The 26734-nt window shown below is 43.7% G+C and overlaps 1 protein-coding gene across 4 annotated transcripts in view; it reads right to left on the bottom strand.

Moving 5' to 3' along the window:
• ARHGAP35 (Rho GTPase activating protein 35) overlaps positions 1-26734 on the bottom strand; it is a 122661-nt gene that overhangs the window by 62053 nt on the left and 33874 nt on the right. For 3 of the 4 annotated variants that reach the window (XM_082606264.1, XM_082606265.1, XM_082606267.1), the window contains exons 2-3: positions 12933-16809; positions 1011-1155 (exon numbers count right to left, since the gene is read on the bottom strand). In XM_082606264.1, the coding sequence (XP_082462390.1) occupies positions 1011-1155; positions 12933-16616 (3829 nt within the window). In that variant the 5' untranslated portion in view covers positions 16617-16809. Of the gene's footprint in view, positions 1-1010; positions 1156-12932; positions 16810-25287; positions 25491-26734 lie in introns of all 4 variants that reach the window. The other variant, XM_082606266.1, reaches the window with a different exon arrangement.

Genomic DNA, 26734 nt, shown 5'->3' with positions numbered 1-26734 from the left:
TGGTTTCAAATTAGTAGCAGCCTATATTCTTGAGCTCACCTCTTAATGCTCAAGGGTCCACATAACCATGTGCCCACTACACCACCTCCTCAAAGCTCATCAGTTTTGAAAGTATCCAGGAGGAAATCAAGGGAAACAATGACATGAAACTGGAAGCTCCGGGGGTTACAAAAGAAATGCCAAGGATGGGAATTCCCTGGCAGTCCAGTGGTTAGGACTGTGAGCTTCCACTGCCGGGGCCTGGGTTCAATCCCTGGTCAGGGAACTAAGATCCCACAAGCCATGCGGCATGGCCAAAAAGGAAAAAAAAAAAAAAAAAAAAAAGAAAAAGAAAAGAGAAATGTCAAGGAGACACGTTATGGGAGCTCTAAATGAACAAAATAAGTGTTTTTAACACAGGTAAAATTTTAACATTTCAAGAGCAATACAGAAAATTTTAAGACAGTCAGCCTTTGTGATAACACCAAGTTGCCAATGGAATTGAAATGCAGCTGCTTGACTAGATGATATCTAAGCATCTTGGCTGGTTTTTTACTGCAGGAAAAAAATTCTAGCAATATATGAATTTCAGGCACCTGATCGATGGCCATCTATCTACACATTCCTTTTATTAAACCAAAATGTGTTACCATTTGGGTCCAGTACAGCGCTGAAGTCACTGATAAATAAAACCCTTTCCCTGCTGAGAGACCTGTAGGGGACAAACAGGCTGCATGCTATGACAGGGAGCTGCGGGACCATAGAAAAGGTATTCTAACCAGCCGCAACTGCAGTCCTGACACAGGACTGCCCCCACACACTGAAAGGCCTAACACATCTTGCACGACAGCCTCAAGACTACATGAAGATGGAGGATCCACAAGTCTGACAGCTGTCGGGATTACTCAGCTCCTTCCCAGAAAGCATCTCACGGAAACAAGAAATAATTCCAGGATCTCCAGATGGCTTAGCCCTCTAGAAAGCGTCCTGTAAACAGGGAAAGCTGTAATCGGCTCCAAGGTAACACTTACCTGTGGCTTCAATGTACTCAATACATCGCTCAATAAATACAGGAATCGGTTTCTCTGGAGTCACCACGGTTGTTAAGGGCACCCCAAAATAGTTACTCTCCCAGGTTGCCTTTGTGATGGATGGCCGGGGTTTGGGCTTTGGTTTCTGTCCAGGAAAGAGAAAAGAAAGCACAAAAACAAAGTGATTCTCAACATACAACTCAAACTTCAGTAAGGCTTCCAGAGGGGAACTCTCAGTGGTGTGGAAACTGTCAGAAAGATTCCAAGCAGGATAAAGAGACCCACTTACTCATCTCATTCCTCCAAGTATCGTCACACCTTGGGTGTGAAACTGCATTATCAGAACAAAGGTGTTTATAAGAAGCAGGCCATGTTTATTTAATAACAATGAGATGACTGTCCAGCATCCTTTGTCAGGGGTACAATGGAGTAAACAGGAAGCTTTCCAAACATTCCATACAGATAATAGATACTATACACTCAAGGATGGCTAAAATCTTTTCAAAAGATTGAAAAAGTGGAATTGAAAACTAATAATTTCCTCCTTTGAGAAAAGAAAGCATGCATTCTGCTGAAAGCCCAAGAGAAGAATTCCCTTTGATACATCAGCCTGGGGTTAATTCCCAATGGCTTCTGCATTAGGAAAGGGTAAAACCAACTAATCAGACATGACAAATAAGATAATTCTTTGTCTTTTCCTTCCTCGCAGTCACCTTCCTCATGCAGTAGGAGTAGGAGCAGCAGCAGCAACTACTTGAGCGCTGCTACGTACCAAGCCAAGTCCCAGATACTGTTTCTATTAGACCTTATGGCATTCCATTTTACCAAGGAAAAATGTCTCACGTGACACAACTAACAAGTGACAGTGCTGGGATTCAAACCCAGGAGGGTCTGTCTCCAAAGCCCACGCTCATAAACATTATTGAGATATTTTGCTGCAAAATTATTCAATCCTTTTATTTTGAAGATCACATGAGGAGGAAAAAATGCTCTAAACCAATGGTAAATTTCCTAAAGCTACAGAAATACACCTCAAATTTTGGGCTTTTGTTAAAATATCTACTAAGGAGGAGGATAACCAAATAGAATCAAGGTAAATGGAGCAGGTGTATCTCCAGCAATTCAGTTTCATTTGCAAGTTAATGAGACTAATTTAGAAGGGCAGGTTTATTTACAAATATGCCCAACTTAAAACTTAAAAGTATTGAGGGATCTCTGCATAAAATCCACTAAAGAGGACAGCTATCTAGCTTCTAGGTCGGGGTCAACCATTCCCTTTCCTTATCCTGCTCATCCTCATTCCTTTTGGTACCCCCTTTATATGAGAACAAATCACTTCCTGTTTAGTCTGAAATTCGCTGAGGACTTCCTGTGCAAACAAGTGGCAAAAAAAAAAAAAAAACAAACAGCTGAGAATAAACTGTACATGAAAGAAGGAACGAGGCCATGTCTGGACTGCTGGTTGACACTATCTGAAATGACAACCCAAAGGCAAAGATGATCCGGTCCTCACACAGCCCGCTAACTGATCTGGTATGGAGGACTGTAATGCAATGTGAATGGATCCGAGGGTCCCAGAGAAGAACATGCACTCCACAAAGCCTGTCGCTGCAATATGCCTGCTCCTGGTAAAACCAGTGACACAGCCTCTCAGGCTGCAGGGAGTGTCCGCTGCTCTCTCCCCTGTATGGACTGCCTGAGGCAAACAGGCTCTGATTTCACACTTTTTACCAAAGAAGTATGGAAAAGTAAATTAATGATTTATCTTTACACGAAATAATTTAACCAATCTAGACTCTCCCTAGCATCTTCTACTTACATGAAGTACAACATAAAGAATTTAAGCTTTCAAATCTAACAGACCTGGGTTTGAATCCTGACTGAGAAGTTCTCTGACTTTGGTCAAGTAATTTAGCACCTTGGGGACAGTACCCTCCTCACGAGGTGGTCCTGAGGGTGAAATGATATGATGTACTGGAAGTGGCTCAGTGCCTAGAGCGCAGCAGTTGCCCAACAATGTGAGAAGGGCTGAGTGTTTTCCACTGTTACACACTGTAGCAACCGGTAACAATGCATCAAGTGAGGCTCTCTCTTAAAAATGCCATACCATTGAAACTGTCAGCTGAAGAATCTGAACACACAAGGAAGACCATCCGGATTTAAGCGACTATCTTTTGGCCAACCCCAACCAGGCAGCATTTGCCAGTCAAGACTAACATAACAATAGCACTCTTCTTCAATAAAACCTCGAAGCTTCCAAATAAACTGCTGTTATGGAATTTTAAAAAATGGGAACTTTAAGAGAGCTGCCAGGAAGCTACTTCCAATCACTATAATGCCTTCTGACCATAGTTCTAGTAAACAGACAATGAATTTTAATCTCATACTTCCTCCACCCTCTCAATACTAGAGCAAGATAATGAGGTGTGTTCTAACAGTCTAAGTTAGCTAGAAAATTTAGCCTCCATCAACTGAATACTTACTAAGCACCGGATCCTTGCTTAAATTCTTTTTTTTTTTTTTTTTTTTTTTTTTTGCGGTACACGGGCCTCTCACTGTTGTGGCCTCTCCTGTTGCAGAGCACAGGCTCCGGACGCGCAGGCTCAGCGGCCATGGTTCATGGGCCCAGCCGCTCCGCGGCACGTGGGATCTTCCTGGACCGGGGCACGAACCCGTGTCCCCTGAATCGGCAGGCGGACTCTCAACCACTGCGCCACCAGGGAAGCCCTGCTTAAATTCTTTATACGTATTATTTCATTCCAGATTCACAACAGATTTGTAAATATGGGTGTTAAAACTCCATTTTACAGATGAAGAAGCTGAATCCCAGAAAAATTCAGTTACTTGCCCAAGTCAGTTCTGACTACAAAGCCTACGTTCTTAACCACTATGGTTCATTACCTTCCTCTGAAAGTTCTTGGGATATGCAGAATAAATAAATGAATGATTAAATAAATGACTAAGGGTACACTGACAATCTGAAGAACTTCTAAAGGTAATAAAGACTCACATAAAATACCAGGGGTCTTTAAGCTGGGCAAGGGAAGAATGGGGCATGATGAGAGCTATTTCAAATAGCTACAGGACTATCTCATGAAAAGAGAGCAGACGATTTTGTAGAGTCCTGTTGGGAGAGATAAGAGGAAGACAAAGAGGCAATTTTGGCCAGAGAAATCTAAAAAACAAAAAAACCCCAGCTGTTTAAAAAGGAAAGGACTGCCCTGTAAGTATTCAAAGCAGAGGCTGCAACCTACCTGCCATACTCATTGTCAAGGAGATGCTGCTGTCAGATGGAAGGCTAAATGAGAGAGATGCTCTTTTTTTTTTTTAAAGGTAACTTTAAAAAAAAATTATTTATATATTTTTGCCTGCGTTGGGTCTTCGTCGCTGCGCGCGGACTTTCTCTAGTTGCGGCGAGCAGGGGCTGCTCTTCGTTGGGGTACGCGGGCTTCTCACTGCAATGGCTTCTCTTGCTGCGGAGCACGGGCTCTAGGCGCGCGGGGGGGGGGGGCTTCAGTAGTTGTGGCGCACGGGCTTAGTTGCTCCGCGGCATGTGGGATCTTCCCGGACCAGGGCTCGAACCCGTGTCCCCTGCATCGGCAGGCGGATTCTCAACCACTGCGCCACCAGGGAAGTCCCAGAGAGCTGCTCTTACCCCTCTCACCTCAAAGAGTCTAGTAAGATCTAACCTAGTTCAGCACTTCAACTTACAAAACAGAGAGTAAGCTTTGGCAACGGCATCAACTCCCGTTGTTGAATGACATGGATATTAATTCTCATTCTCTCTAAGATTTAAACAAACTCTGCTTTACAGAATGTCAAAATACTTCCTTGAAATAACTGAAGGCTCTCTAGGGTGTCACAAAATCAGGCAGGGATTCTTGCACAACTAATTCTAAACCTTCCTAGGAAGGAAATCAGACTTTGTGGTGCATGCCAAGAACTGGACCAGATTGTTGACATAACAAGCAACACCTCAGGCATCTGAAGGGTTACTGGGCACATGTCAAGATGGAAATGCCATTCTTCTGAGTGGCCTGCTGGCTGTCTCAGTCCCAGGTCAGATATGTGTCACTCATTAGGGAGTCAGTGGCGCACTCTCAGCAGCAGGTCCTTGGAGAGAAGAACAGAACACCATCCCAGCATCTGTCTTCTCTTGGGCTCACTCATTAGCAGGCTGAACTGAAAAAAGCATCTAGCCAGAGGAAACCAAGCCCTGAGAACAAGCTACACATCTGCACGTCTAAGTTTAGAGTCTGACTGGGCGCCAACTGGAAAATCACAGTGATTAATCACGAGTGGCCGCGTGCTAGACACACTGCGCTGGGTGCTCTGCACGGGTATCTGAAACCTCACACCCACCCTTCGAGGGAAGGGTTGTTAACCCCATTTTACAGATGAGAAAACAAAGGCTCAGACAGATTCACACCCAGCACTGAGAGAGCCAGGATTCAGAGTCCAGGGATGTACGAATGTCAAAGCCCCACGTTCCTCCCCCTACATGAACTATCTCCATGATGAAACACACCGCTGACATAAACAAAGGACTGGGTCAGCTCAAATCATCTTCACCTTGTCCTCTGGATAGATATTTTTTGAATAAATAACATAGTCCATTGTTCTTTACTTCACAGTTTCCTTAAAAACATGCCTGATTCTTAGTCTTGATACGAACCAGGTGGCAAAGGAAACAAAGAAATAAACCAATAGCTTATGCCAGTGTTGCACTGGGGAGAAATGGTGACTGGAATTTGCCTCTGGCCTCTTGGCCTTTCTGAAACAAGAGCATAAAGGGGAAACTCCTGCTTATGGGACAGTACGCCCACTCCACAGCTCCTCCAAGTCCACGCGGCAAGAAAATGCTTAGAATGCCAGCCAAAGAATAAGTAACAGCCAAGAGAAGGACCCCTTCTATCAGCCTGTAAAATGACTGGATTCCAGAGCCTGATGTGCAATTGACACTCAATAAATTTCTTGAACAAAAACAGTTTCCAATAATGTACAAGGCCAATGTTTCTTTATATTTTTTTCAAGTTTAGCTGAGATGATGACTATCTCTGTGGGTACCAGAGTATTTTTTTCGTCTTCTAACATTGGTCTGCTCTTACTAGGATGTGAGGTGAGGTTCAGAACGTCATGTTCATACTGACAGTAGTATATCACAGACTCCGTTTTAAAAAACAGATGAGGTCATGAATTCCCTGTATCACTCTGTGAGCACTGAACAAGGGATAGTCATCTACATACACATATGACCATTTTCCTAATGGGCTAAGTTTCCAGTGTGCAGGAATCTAGGCATTTTTCCTTTTTAATGAATTACACCCAAGGTCACCTAACAGACTAGCAGCAGAGCTAATACTAAAGTCATCTCTCGCCCTCAATGAACTTACAGTCTAATGGGTATTAGAGAAGATATACGTCTACAGCAAGCAAAGGTGATCTAGATATCAGATAAAAACCAACTGAGTCACAAAGAAAAAAAAGTCTCCCACAGCCTCAAAGGAGAGGTCAGCCACTCTTTCTGGATAAAGAATATTCTATCTTCTATGGAAACAGCAGGTACAGCTATTCAGTGATCCTAAACTGCCAACTTCAAATATTCTCTCCCCGTCTACATAAATATCCTTATCCATGTCAAATTACTTAGCCAAATTTTAGGGTCAGAAAACGTGGTCACTGGAGTTGTACCACCTAGCACAGCCTTTTAAATGCTTGGTAACATACCTAATAAAGCAAATAAAAAAACAGAATCAAGTCTGCGTTTCTGTTTTTAAGGAGGAATGCCATATACAGAATGTAGTCTGGAATAGGGACAGTGTCCTCTGAATGGGGCAATTCTCCCTCTTGAGAGTGAAACTGATATAAGCAAAGCCCTAGAGGGTCACACACATGGTTTGCCAAGTTGTAGAGTGGCACACCCTGAACTAACTGTAACTGGTAGGAATCTTAGAAAAACCAAAAGATTCCATAAACTACATTACTCTAGGTTTCCCCCGAAGTGTTTGCTTGCATTCTATATTCAACATTACAGCTTTCTGATTGGTGATGATTCCCTCGTATTTCCAACACAGCTTCAAAAGGACCTTTTCAATTAAGTTACTCGCTCATGTCCCAAATGTATTCTTGGCTGACTGGTGCTCCCCCTTCTGGCTCTGAAAAAATCTAAGCCCAAGTTCAAGAGAAAACCTGGGGATGGATCTGTTCTGACTGGCAAAGTCTATTATGAAAGCACAAATGCTTAGCCTTGTCTCCTTCAAGCTGGCAGTTAGTACTATGACCCCGTCACCCTCCAACTTGGAACATCTTTATTTAGGGATGAACCAGGAAGTAGCACGAAGTCTCCTAGCATCCCTAACCCTCCCTCTTGCATGGTGGGAAAAGAAAGGCATGTTATCCCCTCACAGGCACCCAAATAAACTGAGACCATAGCTTTTTGCCCTATAAAGGCATGCATCTGGGTCAATCCCTGTTGCCTTCTCAGGCCGAATAGCCAATGCAGTAGGGGGCTAAGCAGGGAGGAGGGTCCACTAGTTCCAGGAAGTGTTTATAAACATTCCTGCCTGGTTCGACACCCACTGAATCTGGACTTTCCAGAGCTGTGGGGGTCAGTTTTTACCTGCTAGCCTCCTCTCAAATACTGTATAAAAAGTACTCAGAAGGCTTTTCTCTATGGAAGTAGAGGTGATCCCTGATTCGAGCTGAAATAAACTGAGTTCCTACAAAGATATTTCAGTATCACTAGGTGGTAGGGGAGAACAAGTTGGCCCAGTGAAGATCAGAGCAATTCTCTGTTCTTTGAAAAATAGATTTGGGTTGCCTATTGTAATTTTTTTTTTTTTTTAAAGAACAGGTGTGCTCTAAGCTAAAGCAGATAGTTAAAGATAGCCTATTTTTGTCACCAAAAACAAACTACAGCAGTTCTTTGGGCTTAAAATAAACTGAGAACTGAGTGACACCAGTTCAAAACAATTTCTCAAAGTTCCAGTTGCTATTTCAGTGTCTCCATGCCTTTTTTGTCCTCTACTCAAGTAGACACTGAAGCTAGAAACAAACAGCACCACGCTGTTCTTAGGGGGCAGTGTGGGGAAATAGATGTTTTTAGATAATAACCAAAGTCCTTTGTCTAAAATGAACAAATTGACTGGATTGATTGAGTACTCCAACTGTGTGCCTGGCTACTGAATATTACCATCTTTCTTGGAGACGGGACTCTAAAAACCCACTGGAAGCAGAAGTCAGAAGACTGGGGTTCCAAAATCTCAACTCCTCCACTCAGTAACTACACTAATTTGGGGGCACTGAGACTCAGTTTCCTCATCTCTAAAACCAGGATTTAAAAAAAATCACTTCCTTAAGATTGTTCAGAGAAATAGATGAAAAATTGATGTGAAAATGCCTGGTACTGTATACCTGGCATACAGTAGGTATTCAATAAATGTAGGAAAGTACAAAATCTTTCACATGGGATCCATAGCCCTCTGTTATTCTGCCCAGTTCTCCCTCACCCTCTACAGTAGCCACTCTAGGTCTCTTTCAAGTCTTAGCACATGCCACATTTTTTTTCAGCTCCAAGTCCCACACTGTTTTCTCAAAAGCTCGACCCAGGAAGCCTCCAGCTTCACTGATTTTGCCTGCTTCACCCTTTAAGTCTCAGCTTTATGTATCATTTCCCCTGGGAGCTTTCCCAGATACCTAGGTGAGGGTAAAACTCCTTGCTATACAATTCCTTAGCACCCTGTACCTTCACTCCGGCAACATTCAAAATGCACGTAAATACATGTATAAAATCTATCATTCTCTGTTAACGGTAAACTAGATGAACGCAACTACCACACATATGATACTTAGCGCAACACCAGGCACACAAGTGCTCAGGAAATGCCCGTGCGTGGAGTTGAATGTTTCCTTCCTAAAAGAATGAATGAACATGTGCTTTGGAGCAAGAGTACTTCCTTTAAAAGATAAAATTCTTTCGGGAATCAGAAAATCCAAGGTCAAGTCAGCGCCCCTACCCCACTTTTAAGACCAAGGTATTTATCTGCACTTAGAGCTCATGGGGCAGGGCTAGCCTTTTCTGAAGCGCACACTGACAGTCTTTCCCGAGCAGGTTACAAAGAGCTCATATTTCATACCATTCAGCTTGTCAAAATGCAACATCCCTCCCTGTGGAGCGAGCAGTCCAATTCCCCAGCTGGTTTTTATTCACACTAGAAACTTTAACTCCGTTCTAGGCCTCACAAAATGAGAGCTGTGTCCACACAAAGCCACAACAACCAGCCAATTCACTGAATCCAATGAAATAAGCCAATTCACTGGGGGTGGGGGGTGGGGGGGGACACAAACTGTCAAACTGGTTACTTGGTGCCTTATAGACCAAACAATGCGTGATTGAATTGGTTTGCTTTTCAATAGGTTGTCTTGTCATGTGGTAGCTAGAGTGAGTGAAAGATTTTCTTTATCATTCTGTTTTTGTCTTTTAAAAAAAAAAAAAAAACACAAAATAAGAGCACATCAGATAGAAGGGTAAAATAGCCAGTAATGTCTTCTCTAAATCTGTGGTCAAGCACAACGAATTCAGCAATTTGAGCTTGCCCAAACAGCACATTGTGTGGAGCAAGGCACCCCAGCCTGTTTTTTGGCTTTAAAATAAGACCCTGCTGGTCCTGATCTCATCTTTGCAAACGCATGGCACTGGGAGACAGAGACCATGTGCAACGACAACTCTTTACAGACAAAGCATCCATTCATGGACCCCACTGAAGTGCAAGCGTAGATTTTCAATTTCATTCAGCTGAGTGCGGAAGGCTCCCACTATGAGGGTGGGTTACTAAATGGTTCAGCTGGGAAAAGGACCCAGAATGAGAGTCAGCTGCTTTACAGTTTGCACTTTCATTAGTAGAAATGAAAGCCATTCCCTCACAACTCCAATTTTACAGTAAGGAGCTAATCTAGCATATTAGCCAAGGGCACTGAGCAATTTCTCTTTCTCCACATCACAACAGGTACCCAGAGCATAGCTTTTTTGGTTGTTGTTAGGGCTGTCGCTAGGGTAAGGGCGGAGAAAGCAGCCAAGTAACACACAGGGTTAAAACTTATACAAAAGGGAGGGACAATGCTGGTCCCTCAAGCTCTCAGCTAGACCAGACCAGTTTTCTCCTATCCTTGAATACAACATGCATATTTTCACCTTCAAGCCTTTCCCTACTTCACACCACTTCCTCAATTCTACTCATTCTTCAAGGTCAAGTTAAATAATAATAACTAATGCTTATCCAGCATGCACTATGCTCAGTGTTTTACAGGCACAATCTCATTCCATCTCTCACACCGTATGAGAAAGGTGCTACTAAGGTTGTCCCTTTTGCAGAAGGGACGTGGAGAGGTGAATCAAGTGCCCAAAGGCCCAGTAAGGAAGAGGAGGAGCTGGGTTTTGACTTAGGCCCTCTGATTCCCAGCGCTCCTGATCACCACACACTGCACCACCTTAACCACCCCCAGCACAGGATGTCTGCTCTGCCCCGCACAGACCCCCTCCCCTCACCCTCTTAGGCAGACCCCCTATTTTCAGAAGCTGTGTAGGTCTTGCTGCCTCAACTGGGTGCTAAGGTCTGGGCACGACGGGTCTGTGCCATTTCCCCAGTGGTGTGTGGCATGCAGGAGGAACGAAGTGTGTTTTCCATTACCAAATGGCTCTCCCCTCACTTCACATAAATACTGTACTGCTTTGTCATGCCAATAAAAATCAAAGGCCAAATCCCCCATGTAGGGGCTGGCTTGGCATTCGCTGCCCCATGGTACCTTGCTTTTCCAGTAAACAAGTGTCAGTCTGATTTCTTAAAGGCAGCAAATTTTAATAGGAGGTTTGCTCCAACCAGGAACAGAATGAAGACTTTGCTTATCTCTGCACTAGGATGACAAAGCAGCTATGCTCATTTTAAGGCACCATTTTCCAAGGCAGGAAAAGACAATTTCACCTTTTACTCACTCTTTCCAAAGGATACTCCTAAATGACTTCTGGCACGCTATTGCTCTTGGGCCAGAGGTATCATTTTTATCTGACTAGGAGAGGTGTGGCCCACATAACCAAGATAGACGGGAAGTCGATCACTTCTTGCATGCTGACCCAGCAACCCAGCGTGAGGCAGTTCTAGGTTAGGAGGCACTCATTACCAGCATGGAGGTGGCTATCTCAGAGGCTCCCTGTAACCAGCTGTTCTCTGCTGAGCCTACTCTTTAAAGCACAGCTTGTTTGGGAATGTGTTTTCAAAGCTTTATTTTCAACAGTATTAAAAATGTAGCTTGAAGTCGGAAAACCCGTTATGATTCGCAATGTGGTATTATGCTACCTTCCTAACTCCCAGGTGTGCAGACACCTCCACACTTAAAAGACTGTCAGCGTTTAGATACGCTGTGCTGGCAACAGTCTTCCCTGGGAGTGGAGGAGGAAGAGAAGAAAGCCAAAATGTTCAAAATGTTTGGATTCCAGTATCATCAAACAGGAGAGCTCCGGGGAAATACTGGCAGGCTGGTCAGGCTACTTTCTGGCTTCCTAATAAGAACTGCTTTCCACTGGTCTGCCCGCTAACTTGGAGAACAAAATACTGCAGGCAGATAAAGGTATAGAAATGTAAAAGCAAACCACAGGCAGAGCAAAGAGAAGAATGCCTATGATATTTATTGATACACAGCTCAGAATGGGAGGGGAACAGAACACACAATGATACTGCCCTGCCCTTTCTGAAATTCTATAGGTAAGAAAATTCTGGAAGCTCTGGCCAGTGGTGATCGAGAAGCATGCTGTATGCTATCAGGGAACACAAAGTGAGCAGGTTTTCCCTGTGAGGGCCATGGCGCCATGTTCCTCCATCTCCAAGGACCCTCTTAACCAATATGAGCTGCAGAACTGGCCTCCAGATAATACACAATGCTGGGGGCGGGCCCGCATGTAACAGAGTCTGTTGACAGAGTTCTGTTGTGGTGTCTCACCAAGATGTCTTTCTCTGAAAAACAAAAGTTATTTCCCCTACTCTAAATGGGGAAAAAATAAAGTTGAGAAATACCTTTTCTATCTCAAAGCCTAAGCCCAAAAGGACAGGGCACAGTGGCCTGCACAGCGCAATTCCACGCAAGACAAAGAGACTTCATTTGCTCCCACATTTGGGGCTGTTTCCTCTACATCCGACAGCAGGCCTGACATTCCTAACACACATGGTTTACTTTTTCTTTCTTTTCCCCTTCCTGCCCCACCTGTGGTTCCTAAATCAAATCCGAAGCTCTCACTGATAGCAGCAGCAACTCACTCAAGGAGCTGGAGGGCACTCCAATTTTACAAACACGGGACAGGTTTATAACTCACAGAGACAAGATTATTTTTCATTTAGGTACTTGAAGACCCTTCACTGATTTATGTGTGCAAATAAAATAACCATCTAATTTTTCCTGATCTAAAATGCAGCAACCTTTACAGATCAGCAAGGGGGAAAAGGAGCACTTAAGAGATGTACGGATGAAATGTTTGTTTCTCAGTCAAAGACTGAGGACTGTGATTCTGGGTTCTGCTGTTTCAGTGAAGAAAGGCCAAGCACACTGTCACTGGCTTGGCTGTTTGTCAGGACACTGACAAGTTCTGCATGATCTGCTCATTTTGGTAATTACCTAACTATTGTTTTGGACAAAGACAACTAGGGCCATCTATCCCAAGTCCTTACCACTTGAGAGCTACCAGTGGTAGCTATCTGAGACACTGCTTATTTTTTAATGCTAAGTCAGAGGGTAAAGACACACACACACAACACACACCCACAGGGCAGTTTTTTACCAGAGAAAGCTGTCCTTGAAAATCTTCATCATCATCAATGAACTCTTACCAAGACACTGTGCAAGCCACTCCTATAACTCATTCCCAACCTCGTGTCTTACCTTAGTGTTCCTTCGTAGACTGCGAAGAATATTCCTCCTCCTTGGGTCTTCATCTGTCTCATATGGAATGACGGCACTGTCCCCTTTATAACCCTGGGATGCCTGATCCTCCTCTTTCTTTCGGATGGGCCCAAGCTCATCGTCGCTCCCCACGGTGAAGCTGGTTCGATAACTAGCAAACCTCCCCAGCCGGCTGCATCTCGTCCTGTACAGCACTGGCTTGCTCACGATGGATACCTTGCGTCCTCGCTCTAGAGAACTAGTGTCCATTTCGCTGTCAGAACCATTCCCACTGCCATTGGACTGGGCTTTGTTGATATTCCGAATGGTGATGATTTTGCCTTGGGTGCTGTCGTGGGGCACTGAGTATATGTTTTCTTCTTCATTCCTTGGCTTGACCACAGCATCCATGGGTTCGGCGTAATCAGAAGGATCGAACCCATCTGGGGGCAGCCAGGCGCTGGAAGACACAGACTTCCTCTGTCCATCCCTGTGGCCTTGGTCTAAATAAGACAGATCCCCCTTTGTAATTTCAAAATGGACAGGAGGCTTTGGTTTGACTGGCGGAGGTACTTTGTTGTTCAGTTTACTCTCAAAATTGCTCATGATGAAAGACAGCCCATCATTTCCCTCCAGTTCCATAGAGAGCTTAGAATGGTCTTTGGACAGGGAGGGCAGTGATGTGTCTTCTCGAAACAGGCTATAAGAAGGGGGCTCGATATCTTCTTCAGAATCCTGCAGGTTTGAGTTGCAGAGCGGAGAGCCTGCCCGGGGGGAGTTAAACACCTCTTCTGTGGTGCTGCAGGCCTCGGCAGCGTTGTCGTACATATGAGTAGCCTCGATTATGTTCTTTTTGTCCACCACATCTTTAAAAAATGGGTGGAAGATCTCAAGTTTATGCTGGGGTTGGCTACAGGGGATACTTGTGAACTTTCCGTCGATTTCTTGAGCGATCTCCTCCCCCTCAGTCAGCTGTTCCCGACTTAAGTCATTATCCAGGACATCTATAGCGCCGTCAGTGAGGGCAACCAGCTGGATGGGGATAATATCCTGCACCTCACAAAGAAAGGCACGTAACATAGCCAAGGAGGCCTTACGTTTGGCTGAATAAAAAACAATGTACCCATGGACCAATCGGCTTTTTCTGATGCTAAATGAGGAATGGTAGGAAAGAAGAGACAGTTCAATGCGCCTCTTGTGCAGTCCGATTGGTAGTTCAAGTAAAACAGAGTTGTTGCTTCCGCAATGGGAAGACTTACAGGTCTGGGACTGCAGGACAGGGAAGAGTATGTCATCTGCACTGAAAGGATCTCCACACATCAGACACATGACAATTCGCAGGTCAGCATCAGCCAGATCTTTGATGCTAGCCGTAGAACTGACCAGGTTTAAGTTACGCTTGGAGTCCAGGAGTCCTTTCAAAACTTGACTGATCTGCTTTTCGTTAATGTTGCGTCCGTAACCAATGCCAGCGGAAGCAGGGTCGAGAAAGACACACTGAAGTTTGCTAGCAATCTGCTGACCTTGCTGTATTAAGCTATGCAGGGTCTCTCCACTGGTGTCTCCTCTTTTGTTAACCAAAATTAAGGTCAGGGGGAGATGGACTAAATGATTATCTCGCCTGCCCAGTGTGGACTCTCTGCTCTTCTCTATACTCTCCACCACATAGGACAGAGACTCCTTTGAATTGTAAAGGCAGAGACAGCCATGGGGCTGAAACGTTGGTGTCTGGAAAGAGTTCACAGGAAGCCTGACATTCCCTTCTATTGGCCTCAGGGAGAGCTCATACATTTTACCGTCTATTACATACTTATCATCATTTGTACAAAGAGCTCGAATCTCATTGGCCAACTCTCGTGCAAGGCCATCCTTGCCCAAGATCACCAAGTTGATTCTATCAATGTTGGGGTCAGAAAGTGAATTTTTCTGATTCCGGTCAGATGGTCGGATAAACCGAGAACTAATCAAGTGCTCGATCTTAGCATCCACACAGGCGGGGCAGCTGGGGCATGTTTCCTTTGTTGGGTGGTACACAAAATGAATGTGCTTCAGAATAAGGGCATCACGCTCGGCTTGGAGCTTCTGTAACGCCTTGAATCGCTGTTCCTCCCCCAGAACATCCTGAATGACACCCATCTTCTCCTTGCTGGGCTTAGCATCCAGCTCCAGCTCATAAAACAATTCCGAATATTCCAAAAGCAGCTCCTGAAACTCTTCCTTTGCTCTGTCTATAATTTGCTTTTGGTGTTTGCCATAAATATCCATGTATACAGATTCTTCTAGCCACTGATAGAAATCTTCATTCATAATAAAACTGCGGGCCTCTTCCCAAGGCTTTCCAGGAGTTATGAAAGGAGAGGTCTCCAGGTTTTCCTTGAATGCCCTTCTCATCTCAGCTCTTTTCCTCTCGTTCCGCAGCTTCTCTAAGTGGGCCTCGTACAGCTGCTCTGCAGGGACCGTATCCATTAAGTCAAAGGGAATCCGCTCGTTCTCGATGTTGTCAATGTGGCTGGTGGCATCCCACGGGGTCTCTTCAAGCACAACAAACCACTTCAAGAATTCTGGCTTGGTCTCCAAGAGCTTTTTGGCTTTTATGCAGCTTAGGTGGTCTATTTCATCTAGATGGGGTATAAGAGCTTCAAAAGCTAGTGGGAGGGCTGCCAGGTACAGCTTCCTCCTGCGCTCAATATGCTCATGCTTGAGGCGATGGATGTGCTGGAGAAACAGCTTCTTGGCTTTCTGAGTCCCTTCCAGGTAGACATAGTCCTGGTACTCAGGAGAGGCCTGCATCTTTCGGCTGACACTCAACCAATTCTCATTGTGGTTTTTCACAATGCGACTCACCAGCCACTCATACTTGTCTTTTGCTGTAGCTATCTGCTGACTCTGCTGCTTGAGAGCTTCAAAATAAGGAATGATTTTCGTCTTTCCCCGACTCTTATCAATGAGTTGCACTAAGGTGCTGAAAGCTAAGTCCACATTTACATTGGATCTTGCTGAGGTCTCCACAACCTGGAGGTTCTTTTTGCTTAAGGCAAAAGTATGTGCATCTCTAATGTACCGCTCCACACCCTCATCACACTTAGTCAGGACCACCACTATGGGCTTTTTTGTTTTTGCAAGCTGATTGTAGAGATTAGAGACAAACTTGAGCTGGTCATCAAAGTTTCTATTCATGCCCCTGCTAACATCAATACCAAGAAGAAAACCATCAATTAGCAGCTTTCCATCTGGCATCTGTTTCTGCTCAAAGTCCTGCTCCAGCCCCAGCTGGTCAGTGCAAAAGTACATGAGTTTTTCCGCTGATGCGAGCTTGGTCGCAGCAGCTCTCTTGATATAGGGCTGCAGGGCCGTGCTCCGGTGAGGCTGAAAAGTCTGATCGTCGATGAATTCAGTCTGCTCCACAACATGCATCTTACATTCCACACAGTCCTCCAGGGAACGGCTAACTTCTCCCCAGTAGAGAAAGTGGTCATTATTGACCACTCGCCCACCGAAGTCACTGGTGCTGAGGACAGAGGTATGGTCCAAGTGAAACTCGTCAGCACTCGGGCGCACAAAGCGGTTGCACAAACAAGACTTCCCAATGCCGCACTGGCCCTTCTCCTTCTCCGTCCCAGACAATCCCACCACACTGATGTTGTAGGTGGGAACGCGGACATCTTGCTTTCTTGCCATCATCATCGTCGACACATCCTGCCACAATCAGCTACTTCCAAGATCAGATTAGTGTTTTCCAGTGGACCCAATGGCTTCCCCACATTATCAGTGGGGGCCGGCTGCCCACGAAGCAAAAGTGTCAGATCTCATCGTGCTTGTATACCAGTACGAGGTGAGTTTTTGCCACTTCTCATCGCCAAATAGCCAACATTTCTTCCTAGGTGGGGGAGGAAAAAAGAAAAACAATCAGCATCATAATTTTGAAACCAATTTTAATCACCAAACAATAGGAAAAATCAATTTTATTATTCAACAAATAATTATAGTAAACATCAAATGTACAAGGCCTTAAGCTGGGTAAAGACATAGGAGCAAATAAGACTGACATCTGGACTTCCCTGGTGGCGCAGTGGTTTAGAATCCGCCTGCCAATGCAGGGGACACAGGTTCAAGCCCTGGTCCGGGAAGATCCCACATGCCGCGGAGCAACTAAGCCCATGTGCCGCAACTACTGAGCCCACGTGCTGCAACTACTGAAGCCCACATGCCTAGAGCCCATGCTCCGCAACGAGAGAAGCCACCGCAATGAGAAGGCCACGTATCACAACGAAGAGTAGCCCCTGCTCGCCACAACTACAGAAAGCCTGTGCACAGCAACGAAGACCCAATGCAGCCATAAATAAATAAATAAATAAATAAATAAATAAATAAATAAATAAATAAATAAGAGAACCTGCCAACAGCAAAGAATGTAAGAAGTGGTGAAATAACCAAAGCATTTGTACTAAAGGCAATCTACAAAGCAAGGCAGTTTACAATTATTTTAAAAAAAGAAAAAAAAAGACTGATATCTGTGTACCCTCAGAGGTACAATGTCATCTAATGGAGGAAGACACATAAATAAGCAGTGTGCTAAGGGCTAAAACAAGGGCTTGCAAGCTCCTTGGAAAAATGGCTGATTCCAGGGCTAGGGCAGGGATGGTACAATATGAGCCTGGAACATTTTATTGTACAAGAAAGGAAGGAAGTGCTTGAAAAAATGATAGGGTACCTCACAAGGACACAGGGGCCAGTTTGAAGGGGCACCCACTGGTCAAATCTGGGACACTTTGAACATCAAAATAATTAAGTACAGTAGTGAATTACAATCCACTGCAAAAGTAGGAACTTGAGTTCATAATACTGGATCAGACAAGAATCATCACTTGATGCTGATCTAGGGGGGGAAATTTTGATGAGGAGCAGGATTTTGCGCAGAAATGAGGTCTCCTGATAGACTACTTATTAGCTGCAAATGGAAGAAGAAAAACAAACCACACTAATTACACAGTGGAGATACTGGGCAACACTTTGGGTAATGAAAATTATCACCACCAAAGAGCCAGAAGGACATCACGGGCCTCCAGATGTGATACCCCAGGAGGATACAACATCACCATGCAGTATGATGGCCTAGAATGCACCACCTCAACCTAATCACAAGGAAACATCAGACAAACACAAAATGAGCAAGATTCTACTACAGCCGGGGGGGGGGGTGCATTTCTGTACTTAAAAAAAAAAAATCAGTGTCATAATAGACAGAGAATGTAAATAAATATTCCAGATTAAAGGAGGCTACAGAGACATCCTAACTAAATGCAATTATCTGACCCTAGACTGAATTCTGTATGGGGTGGGGGTGGAGGGGCAGGAGGAGGAAGGCTATTCAGAATATCATTAGATCAATTAATAACACTGGACTATGAATGGAATTAGATAAAAGTATTCTATCAGTGTAAATTTATGAAGTTTATAACTATCATGTGAGAGAAAAGCCCTACTCTTAGGAAATAAACACTGAAGTATTCAGAGGGAAAAGACCATAATGTATGTGACTGGTCCAAAAAAAATCACACCTATATATTGAGAGAGACTAAGAATGCAAACAAGGTAAAATATTAACAACAGGTGAATCTGGGTAAAATGTACAGGATATTCCTTTGTGCTATTTTAATTTTTGCAACTTCTCTAAGTTTGTAATTATTTCCAAATAAAAGGTGTTTTTGTTTGTTTTTTTGAAGGGTACGAATATGGGGTGGTTCCCTGACAAGAACGTAAGCTCTGTGAGGGTAAGGCCTGCCCCTGCCTTCTTCACTCTGTGTCCTCAAGCTACGAGAACATGTTTGACACAAATCTTTACTGAAGGAATGAATAAATGAATGACTATTAGAGCTTATTAAAAAAGGGTCCCCAAACCCAGCCTTTTAGATTTAGGAAAGCCTTGCTGGAGGAAGTTCCATCTCAGGTGAGACCTAAAGTAGAGGTGCTGAAATGTGAAGACTCCTCTCTCTCCAGAAAAGGGCATTCATTGCCCATGGGAGAACCAGCTGAACTTAAGTGTGTATGGGGAGGAGATGGGTGAGATGCATTAGCAAGTAAGCAGGGACCAGATTAAGCCACTTTCAAAGAGCTTCGATTCTTCCCCAAAAGCTATGGGGAGTCACAGACTGTGGCTGTGAAGTGGCACCTTAAAGGACTTAAAGTTTGAATAGCTGAAGTCATAAAATGTTATGATGATGTCTTACAAAGTCTTTAGCAGCTTTCCAGCTGAAATAAGTAAAATATGTAGTCTTTGGCTGCCGCTACATAAATGTTCTTCTGGTTGCTACAGTTTATACTGCACTGCAGTCTACTTACACACGTAAATATAACTGTGCAATTGCTGAACCTGTAGCCAAATGAACAGTCTCCTGAGACACTCCAAAGAGAATTTAAAATAAACAGCAATTTTCTTTTGAATCTCATTTATGCTTGGTAGGAACCCAGCATTTCCACAACCTTAATATTTTTTTGTGAGCCTATCTCACAAGAAGTGCCACAGGAAGTCAGACCACCATACGTTATTCTGACTGATACAAGGGGGCAACAAATGGGAGAACACAACTGTCCCCTATGATGATAACCCTGAAAGGTCAAAGACTTTTCCCAAAAATCCGTGTCTTCCTTTGATAACCCAGAAAGCCAAACCCTCTATGGAGACAAAATGTGGCTAGATGGTATGTAAAAATTCTTTGACCATTTCTCAAAAGAGAAATCTCAATGCCTGTAAGTAATCGCCTCCAGATAACCTAGTGGCATGCTCCTATAGAAGCCAAGCTCCAGACTTCAGGAGGAGCAAGCAGGATAGCTATGGGAAAGAGAAAAAAAACAACCTTCCCCATCCCCCACTTCCCTAGGTGATTACGTACATAAGTAAAATTATAAGACGCTTATGAACATCTAAAGCATGTTTACACACATCCTCTGAAATACCTGAAAAGGAAAGATTTATATGAAATCAAAGTGCTTTTTGCACACTATTCTGTAGTATACATATACAATTTTTTTTAATTTATTAATTTGTTTATTATTTATTTTTGGCTGTGTTGGGTCTTGGTTGCTGCGCGTGGGCTTCCTTTAGCTGCGGCGAGCAGGGGCTACTCTTCATTGCGGTGCGCGGGCTTCTCATTGCGATGGCTTCTCTTGTTGCGGAGCACAGGCTCTAGGCGCATGGACTTCAGTAGTTGTGGCATGCGGGCTTCAGTAGTTGTGGCTCGTGGGCTCTAGAGTGCAGGCTCAGTAGTTGTGGTGCACGGGCTTAGTTGCTCCGCAGCATGTGGGATCTTCCCGGACCAGGGCTCGAACCCGTGTCCCCTGCATCGGCAGGCGGATTCTTAACCTCTGAACCACCAGGGAAGTCCCTACAATTTTGTTTTAATGAGGCTTTAACAGAGTCTCAGGTAGGAATGCTGACAAAGATTTAAGAAAGTCAAGGGTGCTCACCTAACAGAGCCCTTCTCTATCATTCCTCATCCCAGGGTCTGGCAAGAGTCAAGGCCACCCACTTGACCAATCTTGAAATGCAACTTGGCGACACAGGTCCTACTTCAAGCAACTGCTGCATGCAGCTGGCAAATCATCCCACTTACCCTCTGTAAAGTGGGCCGAATAATCTACCTCTTCACAGAAATCTCAGGAAAACAAAACCCCAACCTGCTCTTACACCTCAAGAAATAAAGATATTGGTTTAATTTTGAACTAAACTAAAATGTATAGTCCATTCAACACCTTGTTACTTACATTTTTTTTTTATGGCAGGATATTCTATTTAGTCCATTCAAGCCAAAGTCTCAGTTATCTGAAGGATGCTAAAGAAAAGAAAACACTCTCAACTCTCAAGAATGTAGCAACTGATATTTTAAACTCAGAATGCTGCTGGCTGAACTAAAAAAGCTACAAGAAATGAGAATTAGGTGGCATGGGAGTGGTTAATTTTTGGACACCTGGTAACTTTCCACTTGTTAGAAACCTAACAGTTTCCCTGGTATAAGTATACTCTTCTTACATGTCTGTCTTTGATGTCTGGATAATGCAGTTTTACTAGTTCCTCAATTGGACTGAATTACATGGTAAACAAAGACTGTTATAAATCTAAAAACGTCTCAAACACTTGGTTTAAAGGAAATAACCTTAAGTGCTTGGTCACAAACACGTTCAACTTTTCTAAGAGGTGGGTAAAAAAAATTAGCTGAGTCACTAAATTTAATGATCTGAAGGCCACAAAGAAAGAGAAAGTAGAAGACAGGGCATGTCCAAGACTTCGCAATGTCTTCAGAGTGTAAATCTGATGGGAACTGGTGTTCTTAGTGGGCAACTGAGCTGCTCAAACAGCAAAATCTGAACACCCATTCTAATAATTTGCCAATGCTAATCCTTTTAAAACTGAAAAGTTACAATAGAGGAGGAAAAAGTATTCTTTAAAACAGTAACTCCGTGCTTCCCTGGTGGCACAGTGGTTGGAAGTCCGCCTGCCAATGCAGGGGACATGGGTTCAAGCCCTGGCCTGGGAGGATCCCACATGCCGCAGAGCAACTAAGCCCACGCGCCACAGCTGCTGAGCCTGCGCTCTAGAGCTCACGTGCCACAACTACTGAGACCTCGTGCCACAACTACTGAAGCTCACGCTCCTGGAGCCTGTGCTCTGCAATGGGGGAGGCCACTGCAGTGAGAAGCCTGTGCACCGCAACGGTGAGTGGCCCCCGGTTGCCGCAACCAGAGAAAGCCCACGCACAGCAGTGAAGACCCAATGCAGCCAAAAAATCTAAAAATTAATTTTAAAAAACCCAGTAACTCCTTTTATCTTTAAGCTTTACTGAGCTACTTGTATTAGAAAAATAAAAACACAGAACCTAACATTTAGCTTCACATTTGAAGCCATAAGTCCACTTCTCCAGGAAGGAAAATACTCCAGGAGTATTTTCAATTCTTTGTCACAAATATAGGCTGAACATAATGCAGGGACTCCCCTGGCGGTCCAGTGCTTGAGACTTCGCCTTCCCATGCAGGGGGTGCAGGTTCAATCCCTGGTCGGGGAGCTGGGATCCCACATGCCTTGAGGCCAGGAAACCAAGACATAGGACAGAGGCAATACTGTAACAAATTCAATAACTTTCGATTTTCCCTTTGAAAATGGTCCACATCAAAAAAACAAACAAAAAAACAAAACCATAATGCAAACATCTGAGAGCTTTTTTAGAACCTGTCACCAAGGTTCCGGAGTTATTTGACTTGTTTAACCAAGACAGTAGCTCCACAAAGAGCGCCTCAACTGGAAGGTAGGAGGAGGGGTGTTTTCTTTTTTAACACCTCTACAAAACACCCAGGGCAAGAAGTGGTAACATTCCCAAGATAGTACACATTTCATAGGACACAGAAATGCCACTGTGATCCAGCATTACTATGACTGCTCAAGTTCAGCAGCTCACTGTGTGCTTCACCCTTCCATCCGCAACCTCACACCCCTACCCCCACCCCCAAGAGGAAATGTTTCTGGGCTCTGTGATCTAGAATGCCCTGTTAAGACACAGATCTACATACCACCAGTTTTCACAACCAAAACTACTCTCTCTGCCTGTGAGACTAGCCAACAAATTCTGAAAATGCATTTCATTTTGAACCACCATGTACAGAACACCACCAAACTAATAATAATATAACACTGTATAATAATTATATATAGGATAATATAAGGAAATAATTTCACAGTGACCTACCAGCAAAGGAAGCAAAATCCTTGTCACCAGAATTTTTCTTAATTCCAACAGAAGAAAGGAATGGAAATATGCATTTTAATTTAACAGGAAGCAGAGCATTTTCTAAATGTCCTTAATACCTCATACTTCTGAACACATTAAATTTCTGAATGGATTTTCAAAACTATGAATTACCATCAGCAGCTGGTTTAAATGTCTGCATTAAGTAGATACATGGTAAGACTCACTGCTCTACAGAGGGGAGGGGAAGAACAAAAGGAAGGGATCTAACCAGGAAGCATTTTCCCTGTAAGAAAGATTCCTTAAGAATTTTTCAGAGGAATTTACTTTCCAAACAGGCCAGGAAGGATGCGATATAAAAGCGCCAGTAAGAAGAGAATACGACTCTCTGGTCTACTGAACCACTGAATTTAAACAAAATAGTCTTTAAAAACCCAATGTTTCTATTTTCACATTATTAAATGTTAAAGTAAAATTTCCTAAGGTTTTTGTTTGTTTTCCTTTACAAAAAAATTAAAGTTGGAAGTGGAATCCAAGGTCCTCGTTTATCCAATTCATTCATCTGTGAAATCCAAATAAATTTACAGAACCTTCAAGTTAGTGATGTGCACAAATGATGTATCAGAGTATTCAGCTATAAACAGGAATTATCACACTTATAAATCTGACACCAAAATACAGAGGGAGTCTTCACTTCCTCTGTGATTTCTATTGAAACGTGAAGAAATGCCCTTGTTTTGCTCATCTCTTTACCGCATGAGAAGTATCTTGAAATGACTACGTCTGAAATGACTTACATCAAACTTAACAAGCACAACACAGCCTCTAACACTGAACAAAAGAGAAAGGTAGGCCATTTGATGGCCCCAGTTACAGAGCAGCTAAGTTCTCTCCTTCCTTCCTAATGTTTCAGAGACGTTAACCATTTTTGTATCGCTCTTGTCTCTAATCCTTAGAATTAAGAACTGAACTGTCCATCAACCAAATCAAATACATATTTATATCTAAGACAATGTGATGAAACAAAGAAGAAACAGGACCCTGTCCTTGCTGGTGAGAATCTAATAATTTACTAGAGATACAATATTTTAACTTAAAAAATAACTAGGGCTTCCCTGGTGGCGCAGTGGTTGAGAGTCTGCCTGCCGACGCAGGGGACACGGGTTCGTGCCCCGGTCCGGGAAGATCCCACATGCCGCGGAGCGTCTGGGCCCGTGAGCCATGGCCGCTGAGCCTGTGCGTCCAGAGCCTGTGCTCCGCAACGGGAGAGGCCACAACAGTGAGGGGCCCGCGTAAAGCAAAAAAAAAAAAAAAAAAAAAAAAAAATTAGATCACAGACAATAAATGGCATCGATCATTTCCTGGGATCCAGAGAAAGGAAGAGGGGATCATTCAGATCTGGGATAGACTGGGAATGGTGGGATAGACTGGGAATGGTGTCAGAGCAGAAGTAAAATCTGAATTGGTACATAAAAGACTGGCAGGGCTTGGAGAGATGGCCCAGGTATTCTAAAGGCATGAAAGGGTATGAATGACGGTGACCAAAATGGAACAGCAGCAGATACGTTTTGGGACATACTGACTGGCACAGAGTTTTCGTGCATGGAAGGTAGAAGGCAAGAAGGTCAGCAGGGCTCAGACTATGGACACACTGTATTTTTACTGTGAGAAGCTAACGTGAAAATAGTCTGTTATCCCACCAGTGTCACTTACTGTTGGTAACACTGCTACCTCAACTCCTCAACTAACAAATTAACACGGTCTAAGGAGATGATCATCTTACATGAAAGAAAACACCATTTGAATATGGCAATTATATTTCTACCGTTCAGTCCAATGCAAATTCAAGTAACATGGTAGGGAAGGGGCAAAAAGCCACGGATTTACAAAGGAAGCAAACGCAAATATCTGCCCGGAATAGTACTGGTGGTTGCTCCCACTAGCACAGGCTACATACACCTACTCCTGTTTAGCGTAGGAGGGAGGATTTCCTCAAAGCCACAGAATCTTACTATATCCCCAGGGCTCTGGGTACAGGAAATCTCTGAAATGGGTCATCTGGACCTTTGGAAAGACTGATGTAAGTGTTTAACCATCTGGTCTTGAAACATGTAATCTCATACAACAGATGGGCCATTCTTGGACAATGGGTATGTATGTGCACTCAGCTCTTACTATGTGCTATGCAATGGACAGCACTCTCCAGAGGGCCCAATGAAGAAAACACAAAGGGGTCAAAAACAATTTTCAAGGACTGATAACTCAGATGTCTATTTTGAAAATAATTTGGCCCAAAGTTACTTTTTTTTTTTTTTTTTTGCAGTACGCGGGCCTCTCACTGTTGTGGCCTCTCCCGTTGCGGAGCACAGGCTCCGGACGCGCAGGCTCAGTGGCCATGGCTCACAGGCCCAGCCACTCCGCAGCATGTGGGATCTTCCCGGACCGGGGCACGAACCCGCGTCCCCTGCATCGGCAGGCAGACTCTCAAGCACTGTGCCACCAGGGAAGCCCCCCCAAAGTTAATTTTTTAAAGAACAGCTATGAAAGATTCTCTGACGTTACATATATAATTTTTACAAATGTCTCTTAATGCTCCTTTTTTTTTAAGATTTATTATTTACTTATTTATTTTTGGCTGCATTGGGTCTTAGTTGCAGCATGCGGGGTCTTCACTGCGGCACGCGGGATCTTTCATTGAGGCGCACAGGCTCTTCGTTGTAGGGCGCAGGCTTCTCTCTAGTTGCGGCGTGTGGGTTTTCTCTTCTCTAGTTGTGGTGAGCAGGCTCCAGGGCACGTGGGCTCTGTAGTTTGCAGCACGTGGGCTCTAGTTGAGGCGCAAGAGCTCATTAGTTGTGGCGCGCTGGCTTAGTTGCCCTGTGGCATGTGGGATCTTAGTTCCCTGACCAGGTATCAACCCATGTCCCCTGCACTGTAAGGCGGATTCTTTACCACTGGACCACCAGGGAAGTCCCAATGTACCTCCTGATTTATTTTCCCCCCAAACCCTGGTAAAGGTACCTCAAATTCCAGCGTAGAAAAACACAGCTACGTTATCTTACCATCATAGCCAGCCCACGCAGAATAAAGCAAATAGCCCATTTTCCACCATGACACAGTTCTCATGCAGAACTCTACAAGCCGGTCCCAAAGAAACAAAATTTCTAAGCCAAGTTATTCACAGGATGAAATCAAATTCCCCTGATGAATGAAGGGAGCTGCTTTCAGCAAAAGCACTTCCTTAAACTTTATCCTCAGCAGCTTTCTCTCAGGTAACTCTGGAGTTCTGATCAGGGTATCTGATCAAAGCAACTATAAACAAAGACAAAAGTGAAGGCTGAGAAATCTTTCTCACTGATGCAGCACAATTTCTCTGGGTTACCTATATTAAGAACAATAGCAACAACATACAATTTCTGATAACCCGCAAAAATATTCCACGCCAAAGGAAATGTAACACCAAGGCCAACTGGAAACTGAAATTACTCGAATCCACCTTGGTATCACAGCCTATCTACAATTAATACAGTGAGCTAAGATTCTTACCAAACCAAGATACAAAAACACAGCCACATATATGTATAGCTGATTCACTCTGTTATAAAGCAGAAACTAACACACCACTGTAAAGCAATTATAATCGAATAAAGATGTTTAAAAACAAACAAACAAAAAAACCCCACAGCCACATCTTACCTCTGAATTTCCTGGTATTCGGGCCAATTTTACATTGATTTTTGAAATGGTAAAGAAAACCTATAAAATTATCTCAGCCGTTGCTTCTGAGCACTTCTGATCTATTCAAGTTTTTTAAAAAGTTCAGTAGAAAAAAAAAAGTTTTTTTGAAAGAACATTCTCCAAAAAAATTTATCTGAATATACAAGAGTGGAGGTACCGTCCAGCCAAATGTGTCTTGCAGAGGAAGAAACAGGCATTTCTGTCAATTGGGAAAAATAGGTCGGCTTGTTTTCAAGTCCAACAGTAAGCCTTACTATTCTGTTCCCCTGGTGGCAGTCTAAGATGACATGAGGATTTCAGCCCATTATCTCTAATTATTCCTCACTACTCATT

Source organism: Mesoplodon mirus, assembly GCF_964341445.2.
Source record: "Mesoplodon mirus genome assembly, chromosome: 19".
Classification (NCBI taxonomy): domain Eukaryota; kingdom Metazoa; phylum Chordata; class Mammalia; order Artiodactyla; family Ziphiidae; genus Mesoplodon; species Mesoplodon mirus.
The sequence above is the reverse complement of the archived record's forward strand: the minus strand, read 5'-3'. Positions and strand labels throughout refer to the sequence as shown.